Source organism: Lottia gigantea, assembly GCF_000327385.1.
Source record: "Lottia gigantea unplaced genomic scaffold LOTGIsca_4, whole genome shotgun sequence".
NCBI classification, from domain to species: domain Eukaryota; kingdom Metazoa; phylum Mollusca; class Gastropoda; family Lottiidae; genus Lottia; species Lottia gigantea.
The window spans coordinates 2,884,589-2,897,638 of record NW_008709379.1 but is presented as its reverse complement, the minus strand read 5'-3'; the positions used below and the strand labels follow the sequence as shown (position 1 = coordinate 2,897,638).

General features: G+C 34.5%; 4 protein-coding genes across 4 annotated transcripts; 3 read left to right on the top strand and 1 right to left on the bottom strand.

The window, feature by feature from the left end:
• Window positions 1-141: 141 nt before the first annotated feature.
• On the top strand, window positions 142-3,469 carry LOTGIDRAFT_153716 (hypothetical protein; the record flags this gene model as incomplete). The annotated part of the gene is made up of 4 exons (XM_009059737.1): window positions 142-231; window positions 776-911; window positions 1,717-1,856; window positions 2,336-3,469. The coding sequence occupies 4 exons, from the start codon at window positions 142-144 to the stop codon at window positions 3,467-3,469; spliced, it is 1,500 nt and encodes a 499-aa protein (XP_009057985.1).
• Window positions 3,470-3,821: 352 nt separating this feature from the next.
• On the top strand, window positions 3,822-5,465 carry LOTGIDRAFT_153715 (hypothetical protein; the record flags this gene model as incomplete). Its single annotated transcript, XM_009059736.1, has 4 exons — window positions 3,822-3,924; window positions 4,364-4,465; window positions 4,828-4,919; window positions 5,283-5,465. The coding sequence occupies 4 exons, from the start codon at window positions 3,822-3,824 to the stop codon at window positions 5,463-5,465; spliced, it is 480 nt and encodes a 159-aa protein (XP_009057984.1).
• A 2,706-nt stretch (window positions 5,466-8,171) lies between these two features.
• Window positions 8,172-9,779, bottom strand: LOTGIDRAFT_182555 (hypothetical protein). Its single transcript, XM_009059735.1, has 5 exons — window positions 9,665-9,779; window positions 9,176-9,301; window positions 8,920-8,984; window positions 8,457-8,744; window positions 8,172-8,392 (listed from the first exon to the last, which is right to left on the bottom strand). The coding sequence occupies exons 1-4, from the start codon at window positions 9,668-9,670 to the stop codon at window positions 8,678-8,680; spliced, it is 264 nt and encodes an 87-aa protein (XP_009057983.1). The 5' UTR covers window positions 9,671-9,779; the 3' UTR covers window positions 8,172-8,392; window positions 8,457-8,677.
• Window positions 9,780-10,065: 286 nt separating this feature from the next.
• Window positions 10,066-12,533, top strand: LOTGIDRAFT_153713 (hypothetical protein; the record flags this gene model as incomplete). Its single annotated transcript, XM_009059734.1, has 4 exons — window positions 10,066-10,079; window positions 10,702-10,844; window positions 11,315-11,565; window positions 12,312-12,533. 4 exons carry the CDS (start codon window positions 10,066-10,068, stop codon window positions 12,531-12,533), a joined length of 630 nt encoding a protein of 209 aa, XP_009057982.1.
• Window positions 12,534-13,050: the final 517 nt, after the last annotated feature.

Here is a 13,050-nt window from a genome sequence, read left to right as displayed (position 1 = left end):
TATTTAGGGAAAGAGATCACATTGAATATCGGAACGATATACTACTCTTACTATACACATAGTTCAACAGTTTATATTGTTACATCAACATCATTAATTTGTATTCTTCCTCGTTAATTTGGAATTAAATTAAAGTTCACGATGCCGTCACGATCTGCAAGAACCATCAATTGGAGACGTTTGTTTACAACTATCACCCCGAATAGTCAACGTTCCGGCCCTGAAATCAATGTAAGTTGTAAGTTTAATCTGATTTCGACATTTAAAATAAGTTATATTTGTAAGTTGAAAGGCAATCAGAGAACAAGCCAGTGCAATATGCTTGTGTGGCAGTCGATAACTGTAAAAAAAAATATAGATTATGTCGATATCAGATGTTTCTAGAGTAGGCAGGTTTCGGACCACATGTATATATGCTACAACAGATCTCAGCAATAGAAGCCTAGTTCCCCAAAATTGGGTATATATTTCCCTTGTGTATCTACAGGTACTTCAATGGATACCTGAGTAATTTTCCGAGAATTAAAATAAGTGTTATGTTATAAGATATATAGCTTATTGAAACTTGGAATGTGTCAAATTTCATAGTTTTGGGTGGTTGTTTTGACCTGTAATTACTCCATCCTGTTAAGCAGCTTTCCTTTCTTTGAACAAGAGGATACCAGAGGATTGTGAAGTCCAAAAGGTTTGGAACCAATGCAATGTAAAAGTAAATAATTATATCTGTTGAACGTCTTCCTGATATCTTAAGTCCAATAACTATTACTTAATTCAGAGATTTCGTATGACAGAAAATGAAAAGATGGCCAGTTTTTCAGTGTATAGCTCTCCCAGTTTACGGACTTCAGATGTTCAGCATGACTTGATTGGGGAATTGAGAAAACTTTCTACTTCAACAGCCGGAAAATACGGTAAGTGTTGAATACCTTGTTGAGAGGCTATGAGATTCTATTGTCATGGCACCGAAAAGTACAGATTGTGGCAATTAACTTTGACTTTGGAGTAAGTCCACGACAAAAATGTAATTCCATAATACTACATGTATTTCCCATCTCTCCAGTTCGGCAATTCCAATCGACCATCGAATTGCCGTCTTTGAAATTTGGGCAATAATAAAAATGATACCTGTTTTAGTTCAAGCAGAAAAGCTAGACCTATACTTCATGGTAACTTGTTTTACATGCTTGACATTGGTGTGAATGTCTAAGGTCCAGGTGAACTGGCTATTAACGGCATCCCATCTGATCTGAGCACCTCCATATCGAAAAATTGATTGACAACAAGCAACTGTGACCTACTGGGTGCTCGCATGTTCCAAAAGCTCAGCTTGACTACAAACTGAAACTCACGGCAACTAACTGGTGGCAATTTTTCGGTCGTCGGTACGCCCTGATTGACAAGGTCCATCGATTGATCAGAATCTATCAGTTGCACGCAGTCGTTGAAAATGCAGTTGTTCCCGGAATCTGCCAAACACGAGGTCGACTTCAGCACCAGTGACGTTTCTAGGAAACATTATGTGAGTGGGACGAGCAGGGGCCACACAATTTTTACAATTCTTACACAATGTAAAATGATAAAAAATTTGAAAGTGTGTGGTGTGGGGATTGCAACCCCCTCCCCCTCCCTCATAGAAACGCCACTGTTTAGCACCACTGTTATTGTCAATCGTATTATATGAACCTAACATTAAAGAACCTGTTGTGTAATTTGTAGATGTATCATATGCTAGTTCAAGAGAAAAATGTGTAAGAATGGCATGTTTTGTTATTATGTGGTTACCAATATTACTGGTATCAGGCGCCGTCATGTATGTTTCAGTTTTACATATTAGTAATGAGAAAAATATCGATCAGGTGAGCGTTGTAGATATCAAAAATATTGTGTTCTTCGAAAATGATCGGGCTTTACCTCCAACATTTTTGCACCACTTAATGTTATCGAAAATAGAAAAAACATGGAGTGTGAAATAGGGGAAGAATTTCCATTCGTCGCATGCAGCGATTCATTTTATTGTAGCATCTGTACGAAATACTCGGTGGTGGCGCCCGGCCTTCCGACACTGGAGGTACAGAGGCAGAATGACTCGATTGGGGGCAGAATGACTCGATTGGGGGGTTGTCGTGTGCTGGGGATCATAGTCGCAAGCCTCTCATAGAGCTTCTTAGAGGGTTCTCTCAAGAAAATTTTAGAAAAGCTGAATTGATTTTGTGCATTCTGAAAATAAAGTGGGGGTTCAATTGGGGTCCAAACCACTTTCTGGCGCCACCACTTACTCTTTCTGTGTAAGTTGTATTACAGTCTATAATTTCTTTACTTGTCGTTTTATTTTCAGATCAGAACTGGCCTCAAGAATTTAAATATGACTCTAGGATTATCAACTATCTTATCAAGTGAAATGACATTAATAATAACTTATTCTCATGGCCAGAATAGCGAGGGAACGCAATCGTTAACAGACACCTTCCTTAGAACAGAGTACTATCTTAAAGACCATCAAGACTGGCCTTATCAACTCTGTACGCAGTGGAAAGTCATGAAAACTAAATATTCTCTCTTGAATTACCTACGAAATTATCGTCTGTTTTCTAAAGGAAAAGAGGCTTGGAAGAATTCGGCTATATTCCATTCCATTGAGCAAGAGCTATCCTTGTGTTCTATGAATTTTCTCACGGAAGGCGATGGGCTAATTCCTTGGTTTAATATGGCCGTCATTGCAGATATATTGGCGTTTCACATACGACTCCAGTTTCATATCAGTAGACTGACGTATTGCTCCGAACAGCATATCAATGATCAGTTTGAAATGCGATCTCATTTGGAACTGGCTAATTTTTTCATCTCCAAGTCTCGAAATAGCGTTACCATTCCATTTGCCTGTTCAGAATTAATTGCATTTAAGAAACTTGAACATAGTCATATTGATTTCTGTTCACAAAAACATATGGAATTCGAAAAACAAAGACTGCAGCTAGCGAATGAATGTTTTTTCGCCTTGAGTTCAGATATGGAAGTGGAAGTCATAAGGACTACAGATATACTGCTGAGATGGATTCTTGTGGAAGTGTTTACTTTGATTCTCAGCCTTTTGATTTCTGCACCTACATTGTATCTGGTTGTTTCCAAACACACAAAATACCTGCAAATGTGTGAGCAGTATGTTTTGAGAATTGGTCGTCAGCTAAGTCAAGTTCGTGGTCGAATGTCATCAGTTCTGGAAGAGGTCTTGCCACGACAGTGTCCAAAAATGTTAAGCGATGCAACTACTACGTCAAAATATTACCAAAACGTCGCCGTGCTAGTAGTGGATATAAGACATATTTGGCGGAATATTCCCACTGCACAACCTGATAAAATGATTGGTATCTATAATGTAGTTCTCAACTTATTAGATAATCGTATTGCTCAGTATGATGTCCATTTCGTACAGCGGACAGATTTCTTTTACACAATTTTATCGGGTGAGTGAGCTTTATAAATGGTTGCCATGATATAGTACGAGAAGCCGAATTTCCGGCAGCGTTTTGAAAATAAATCACCTGCCGATTGCATTAGATTTCAGCTCGTCCTTGTACTTTTTAGAACTGATATCCGACATTGGTTCTCTAACAATAAAACATAGGCGTGGTGTTAAAGTGCCCCATGAACATGATTGATAAGGTCACAATATCGGCACTTGAGAACTTAGAAATAAGGCGGTCTAAATTTTATCCATTTATGTATTTATAAAAAACTATGTACATGTAGATGTATACATGTATGTATTTCTCCTAGGACTGAATAATGGTGAACGTTCAACAAGGAATTATCAAGTTGCTGAAATGGCAAATCTAGCTTTGGACTTGTTAATATCAGCTAGCGATTTGGAGCTAGGAGGTCCATCAACTCCAACTAAAATAGAACTCAAAATAGGGCTAAGTCGTGGTAAGTATTAAGTTGTTATAGCCTTCAAGTGTAGTTTTGAAGAGTTTTCTGTGCTCTTGTTTTGCAAGTGTTGTGGTTCTGTCTCGACATGTAATCTAGAGTAATACCCCCATATTCCAATCACGTTCAAAACGAACATTGTCCATTGTACCAATACCTATAGAAGGGCCGTCCCAAATAATTTGTTTTAACTATTTTTATGTTTCAGTCAAGTCAAAATTATTGAAGACTACATCTTTTTTTTACATTTAAAACTCCTATTGGCCATATTTTGGAAGATTTATAGCGAAAAGGATGTACTGAGAAAATTTGGTCTAGAAAATAATAGTTGTTGTGCTACATGATTTTAACTCTTAAAACTCAAACACGATGTTAACTCAATGAACCCCCTTTGTCTAAAATGTATACAATCATTAAATATTTTTAAATTTAATTTTAGGACCTGTTATTGGGGGTTATGTTTACACTGGTGGTTTAAAAAGATTTCGAGTTGTTGGAGAAACTATTACTAAATCGACAAATTTAGCCACATCTTGTTATCGTAAGTTTACTGATAGTTCAGTTCCACTTTGCCCACTTTATCAACCGGATGGTCGCAAGTTTTTGATGGCTAAGATCGACGACCAGAAAGGACATAGATTTTTTGTCCTTCGTGCTCTCAAGTTGAGACCATCCAGCGATTGATTAGATTCTTCCATTTACAAGTAGTTGCCTACAGTCTTTGAAAATTCAGTTGATCTGTTTAAGCCACCCGTTTATATACATGTATCATTATAAGTTACTTTATCATGAGCACGACCTTTATTTTCAAAAGTAAATAGTCAGGATAAAATATATTACCAAGAAAGATGTTTTATCGACATCCCCTATTTTTTTGATGATATAACCTTATTTTTATTATAGCAAATAGCATACATTTATGTGTAGCAGTTAAACAATATTTAAAGCAAACAGGAATATATGATATACGAAAAGAAATCAGACCCTTGGTAACAGTAAGTTAACTTTATTTATCCTACCCCCACTTCACTTGAGACAAATCTAAAAAATGTGAATTTTGTCGTGCCCCGAAGTATGTGTCACAATGCACAAAATCAATTCTGTTTTCTTTTGGGAAAAAAAACTCTCAGAAGCTTCAATGCCACAATTTCAATCTCAACACTTGTCACCCTCCCCCCTTTCCCCCACCCTAAATTAAGTCAGTTTGTGCCCGTATTCTCTGTAGGCTGACATTAAACAGAACTAAGACAATTGCCACATGTTGTCCATGTTTATGCAACAATTGGATCGACCTGGACAAGTTTATATTCCAATTTCCTTTTATCTTGTTCATTATTAATTAACATTTCGTATTTTAGGATGACGATTCAGCTGAGAAATTAGAGCAGTGTTTTTGGTTGTTCGGTAGAAAAGTGTCATGTGATGTGTTTCATAAAACTAACTATGAAGCTGGCTCATCTCTACATCTTCCCAAAACTCCCGAATACACCTTCGATATTAATGATTGTTATACTAATCGCCATCGCTATAAATTTCTTTGAATACAGTTTGTGAGTGTGTAAACTGAACACACCTTAAAGAGAGAGCACACACCTGATAATTTTTATTTATAATATTTATTATTTATTGTCAGTGGCACAACTAGGTGAGCGGGGGCCCTTGAACTGGCTCTAGTCCATAAGCCACTGTTTATTGCATGTCCTGGATTTACAGGAAATTATATGTTTCAGGTTATGTTTTAATATTTCTATATTACTCTTCAATTGATATATTGAGAACTGTTAATTATATATTGTCACTTTGCGTGATTTGTTAATTTTTGTCAAAAGAAAACTTACGTTCCAAAGTCATGTCATTTCCAGATCCATATAATTACCCGCCTATGGAATAACTTTTTTCTGATAATTGACTATAGATGAGATTTTGATTAACGGAATTGTCTTGCCTGTACAATTTTTTATTCCAGAGTTTTGATAAGACCTATTACTAATTAGGCCTAATCATTGTAAATCAGGTTGAATTTTGCCGAATGATTTGGAACAAAACATCGATTAGTTCATATTATCCAAGGAACAGTATTTGATCGTGTTCTTTATAAAGAATTTGGACTGTTGACAAATTATATATCTGATTTCTCATTAAAGACCAGAGATTAGAGACCAAGTGACGAAATGACACAGACTTAAACCGTTTTTGTTAGGACGCATTTGATTCGGGGCGATTTGACCACTTCCTGGGGACAGATAACTCCTTTTAGATAAACACGCTTTTTTTACTGCACATTTGCCTTATTTTTTTTATAAAAGCGAAATGCCTGAAAAGAAATCTCCCGGTTTTCTTTCTCATGCTACCCAATTTACCAAAAGTTTATGGAACGATCCATTCAGATGGTAAGTAAGATTTCCAAAGATCCTTGACAATGACCGAATGAATGGCAAGATGGTCAAAACCAAGACACCAATAATCAATATGGACTCACTCCACATTTGCCATCTCTTCCCATGTTAAAACACGAAATTCAACCTTCTATAACTTTTTCCAGAAATCTCGTTGAAAGCTTTCCAATATGTGGAATGAAAGCCTGGCCAATTCTCAATGTCTCCTAAAAAATTCATTATATGATGACCATGAAAATTTTGAGCTACTAAAATTGAAAGTAGACTACTACCGGTTATACTCATCCGCTAGAGTTTGGCACTTCACAAAACGACTATTTTTAGAATAAGCCTTCCGCCTTTAGGTCTCTCATCATCTCACCAAATCTGAAAGATAATGCAATTTCAGACATCAAATTCCAAATCTAGACCAAATTTTACAAAAAAATAGGCATGCAAAAACCCCAAAAGGGAGAAGAAAGAAGATTTCTAAAAATAGCCTGGACTACATATACAATCATTTGCATAAAATGTTTTAGTGGAGTGAGTCCATATGACTATGGTTGTCCAATCTTTTTTATTGCCCCCTGAAAAAATTCTGAAAACCGACCATTATTTCAATTAAACACCATACACCATTGCGCTGCGGAACAATCAAGTCTGCCTTGGGTCTGTACTGCAGACTCATTATCAATGAACATCTATTTCATTTAAAACCTGATCTAATATGTTACCCTATGCTAGCAAGGTTTACCAGTAATAAAACTGCTCCATAGGCAAATGTAATTAATTCCCTTGATGTTATCGCGATATATCTTCAGACCATATCCAGTGGCTGTTGTCTATTTTCAGGCAGTTGGTGAAAAGTATAGGACTCTTTAGTTTAGCTATTTATAGTATCACCAAAATAGCAGATGCCGAGGCTGTAGCTGCAGCAGAATCTTTAGTGGAAAGTGCAACACCTCATTAAATGAATGATTGGGAAGTGTAAGTAGCCATGTCAGGTAGAGACATAAAAAGGTCTTTACTGTATTAATCAATCGTAAGATAACAAGAAATTGTTCAATTCTGCAACAATGTTAAAATAATTTCTTTTTCAAAGCAATCGCTATGCATAATTAGTATACGTCAGCAGTCTCATTTCTCAGTTTCAACAATTTATTATCTGGGATGTCACTGAAGTTACTATTCCAATGGTGCATGCCATTAAAATAGGCCAATATTAGGATATATATATATTGATATTTTGCCATCGTTTAAAAATAAACTGAGGATGTATGCATTCCTTCTGAATTTAAGAAGTATGATATAAATACCATGAAATACAAGTCAAAGCTCAGTATAGCTGCTGCTCCTGTACATATCGCATAAGTGAAAGAATTTTGGCTGTCAATCGTCTAATATGTATTGTTTTGATAAAATGTTGTCTTCTATTTGCAGGTGATTGTCTGGTGTGAATGATGAAAATAGAGTTTTTATAGTTTCATAAACATTGTTCTTAGATTTCATGAAAAATACTAGTGTTGATAGGCTAACTGAGGTATGTGCACATCCAGGCACAAAATGTTCGCTATAATTTTTAGGTAGAAACCATATGAGCCATTTGATTGGAGTTTGATTCATGCTGCCAACACATTGTTTTCACAATCTTCATCAGTACAGGCAGTATTGAAATGGGTTAATTATCCAAAATTAGAATTATGTCTTAAGAGTACACTCATGTAACTCACAAGGCAGGACTGGGAACTGTTCACTCTGGATGTGTATATATTTTATTCTACCATTAGTTTTAAGTCATTGTATTTGATGATTGTGTTTGTTAAGTATGAATAAACTGGACATGATATGATCTTCAAATTCCTGACCACTTATGGAACAGTTGACATTGCATGAGCTAATTTGCCTATCACATAAAATATTCAAATCCAAAGTACTTAGCTGGGTGAGCCACAAGTGTCAGTGTGTACATGTGGGAATATGTATATGCTATTGTGATGGCCCTGAAAATGCCCTTTTGAAACAAAATACACTTTTAAGGACATGTTTTAATCTTCCACATACAAGTTAAACAAAATGATGTATCCAACAATACCAATTATGGATAAAAAAAAATTAAAAGCATGATTGATGTTACGTACAATGTATTTGTCTCAGCACATAATATGATTGTGATGGGAAGTTTCAATATGACAGTATTTCCTACAGTTAGGCCGAGATTAATTGATAAATGATTTTAACAATCAGATACTATGATTGCTCAAGTCACAAGAGACCCCCCACTAAAGTTAACTGACTGTTCTAGACCTCTGAAGATATACATGGATAATGCGCAATGATAATGATATATTCAATGAATGATAAAGATGATAAATGATTGATCAGTCTTTAAATTCTCCTTCTTCATCCTCTTCTTCCACACCTCTTATATATAAGACATTGTTACATCTGTAAAACAAATAAAATATTTTATCACCTCATATGAGAAATGGAGCTGAACATCTCCAATTTACTGATCTCTTCGAACACACAAACCATACTTTATAACTGCCCTTGACACACATACTAGACTAGACTAGAAAATAGAAGACTCTTTTCAATCTGAATGAAATAATATACACACCTGATAAGAATTTCTCCCAGGTTTCCAGCTAACATACCATCAATATATTCTTCAGTATTTGCCAACTGAAATTTAAATAAGAAAACTGATTCTCAATTTTCTAACGTAGTAAATGGTTCTTAGTATTTCAAATAAAAGCAGGATAGTTAAGATAAAATCAATTGCATTTCAATACACAACAGTGATATGGGTGAGCTTTTATATCTTAATTATTGAGTACATCATTTGACCTATAGGTTGTCAAAACAATTCTGACCTGTAAATTCATATAACCATCTACAGATACTAAATAACCCTTATACTCCATACCCCACTTCAATTTTACCATGATAGGTTTTCCAGTCAGACCATTCAAAAATGGCTTTGGGTTCATAGGCAGGGTCTAAAATAGAGAGAGAATGAAAGACTACACAAACATTTCAAATATCACCACAAATACTGTCAATGTAGAGCTGGAACTGAATTGAAGGTCTGAGGCGATGGTGTAATTTATCCATCTACTAATTACTTGCTTTACAAGTTTACTCGGTATTTCACTGATAGAACTCAATTACGTCTATCTGATTATTCAATAAGAACCAACGAACGCCTTTGGGCCGATATGACTATGAAATGAAGAGCCCACAAAAGCACACGAACATAACCACAAAGAAATCATGTTACTAAAAGATATAAAAGTACGATATTGCAAATCCACAACAGAAACAATTTCGAATGCAAAAACAATTCACATATATTTACTTACAGCCATGATTATCTGTTATATTTTCTAATTTCAAGGAAAAGATGTAGCCGGTAGAACGTTGAAAAGCGTGTAAATGTTGGAGCATGCGCAAAGGTACTTAATATGTCGTTTATTTGCTGGAATCGTACAATTAGTAAAATGAATAAAGAGAAAATGGATGACCAATGGCCATTTACACATTTTCGGTGGCTTAATAACTATTTGTGTATATATCCATTGAAAACTAGATGAACAAAATCATGCCATCAATTTGAATTAGTAATAGATTTCAAATTATATCGTTCTTTTATATGAAATGTAGAAATTTAAGAAAGCCAATGGCGACTTCCATAAATACACAAATTTTCTACTGATTTCTTATATTTTGCGCCTTCTTGCGCTTGTGATCATCCAGTATAGTAATGGGTGTTGTGAGGTATTATTTGTATTTCGGCCTGTCCGTCTAACCCGCAATAAAGTGTCTTCTACGAAAATATATCATGACTTTGGATTTCAGCAGCCCTCTTCTATTATGATCAAAGGCACTTGTTTCTGTGACAACAGTCAACTGAGTCAAGTTGTTTGACATTTTTCTGTTACCACCAATCTTATACCATTTGTTTGACTTTTATACAGAGCTTTCAAAATAAAAATTTTAGGGGCAGTGCTGGTTTGTAAAGTTTTCATTATCAAAAATGTTGCAAATACTATATATTTCTAAATTATGCTATTTTAGGTTTTACATCTATGCATTCACTTGATCAAACTAGATTTCACTCTATGAATTTGAGCAAAAAAATATTTCAACCTACAAAAAAACCTGGAGTGCCTCTTTAAAAAGGCCACACAATCCCCTTGTGTAAATTTCAAATTTAAATTAAAAGAATTGTTCAATTAATCTTACATCCATTTCACTTCTGGTAAAATTGTAAATACATGGACAAGTTATTAATTTCAAATCTTTTGTTCAAACAGCACCTTTTCATTAGGAGTGAGTTGAAAATGGGCTCTATCGCCTAGATTACCAAATAATAAGTTAACTATAATTCTATCTTCAGTGTGTACATGTTTCCAGTTCCTGAAGGGAAGAGTGGACAGCAAGTAGTAGAAAGCTTACAGAAAAGTATTGAATTACTAGGTGCAACCAAAACTGGTAATTTTTGTGTTGATTGTGAAACTTTTCAGACCAGCATTCAAAATAGTAAGTACCAGTATCTTTTATTCTAAACTTCCAACTTATTGGAAGGGGTTCACAACTTATCTATTATAATCTTGTTGGAAAGAGTTTATATTCCAATTCCAGAAAGCACATGCTTATGATTAGAATCTGGAGCACCTTATCTCATAAATAAAAGACATGCATAAGCCATACAAATTTCTAAAAAAAAGTAGAGTTTAACTTAGATTGAGTAAGGACATGCCCAGATACTGCTCTAAAAACTTAACAGAAGAAATGCACATACATAGCCAGGTAGACCAACACTAAAGAGTGTACAAGATGGTTCATTTAAATGAATATGTACTGTACAGAAAATCGGTGTCAACAGACTTTCAACTAGACACAACTGATAAATAAAACTAATAGAAATGTACAATATACCAAATAACTTAAGAGTCAGACGTTTTAGTTCTTCAACCTGATACACATATTATAAATGATTTTCATTTTAGCTCAACAGAGACAAGTGAACATACTACATAGCAGTGACCACCCTGCATCCTGCTTTGCCATATTAGATGCAGGTACTTGTCTAGTAGCTGATTCTCTGTTTGATGGATTGATGCAAAAATTAAAACATTACTATCAACAGAGGAAAGGCTCAAAGATAGAATCAAAAGGACAAAGATATGAATTTGGAGACTTTGTGTTTAAAGTCGGTTCAGTGTCACTGGCCTCTAGTTTTAAAGGTATTCTGTTGGAGGTGAGGCTTCTGCTGATTCATATAAGTAATATATAACTTTAAAGGTATACAGTCTGGATATCAGCTATCAACCAACCTGTTCTCTTACATGTTAGCAGAAATGCAGCATGCCAATTCAGACCAATAGATACAGCTGCACTATATCCCTGCAATCCCTAAATTAGATTTTATTTTCTAAAATTTGGGAATCTGAAAGTGAGCTTTAGCAACTCATCACTTTAAAGATGGGTTCCCTTATTTTCATGTATGAAAATGAAATTGCTAATACTTATAAAAATAGAAAGTAGTAAGTAGAGGTATTCTAATGACTAATAAAAAAAAATACCAGTTTGTCTAACATGTCCATAATTAATTCATAATTAGCTAAATTAATAGAGAATTACCAGCAGAATTCCAATGAGTGACCGATCAAGATAGGTCAAAAAGTCTTTTTTTGTTTATCCAGACTGTACATACATACATTGACATTTATGACTGGTTAAAACTCCTAATTATATGCAACTAGAACATAATGATATGATTAATAATACATGATAATTCATTAGAAACACCAATTAATCAAATAGTTTGCTTAATTTGACAGTAAAAAATCAGGAATCCATTATTAAACAGGATTACCAAGGTAGTGAAGATTTCAATTAAAAAAAGCATGTTTTAATATCAGTGATGATGTTGGTATTGCAACTGTGGCACCTTTAAATTTCAGCTTCCCACGTGTGATTGACTCATATTTGTTCTGTTTTCAGATTGAATATTGTCCTTGTATAATAGCTGGTGATTGTTGGGGTCTATTGAAAGAAATGGCCTCCAGTATTGTGGGTAATGTGGCAGAACAGCAACCAAATGTTATCAAAAACAAACTAGAACATGTTTATACTACAGCAGATACTATGTGTCAATATTTAGAACATTTTAATAATTATAAAAAACAGACTATTCCACCAACTGCTGTTAGTACTGGTAGATGATAAATAGTTTACTGGTAGATAATAAATAGTTTACTGGTAGATGATAAATAGTTTACTGGTAGATGATAAATAGTTTACTGGTAGATGATAAATAGTTTACTGGAAGAAGATAAATAGTTTACTGGAAGAAGATAAATAGTTTACTCGTATTGTTTACTGGTAGATAATAAATTGTTTACTGGTAGATGATAAATAGTTTACTGGTAGATGATAAATAGTTTACTGGAAGAAGATAAATAGTTTACTGGTAGATGATAAATTGTTTACTGGTAGATGATAAATTGTTTACTGGTATTGTTTACTGGTAGATGATAAATTGTTTACTGGTAGATGATAAATTGTTTACTGGTACATTATAAATAGTTTACTGGTAGATGATAAATTGTTTACTGGTAGATGATAAATAGTTTACTGGTAGATGATAAATTGTTTACTTGTATTGTTTACTGGTAGATGATAAATAGTTTACTGGTAGATGATAAATAGTTTACTGGTAAATGATAAATTGTTTACTGGT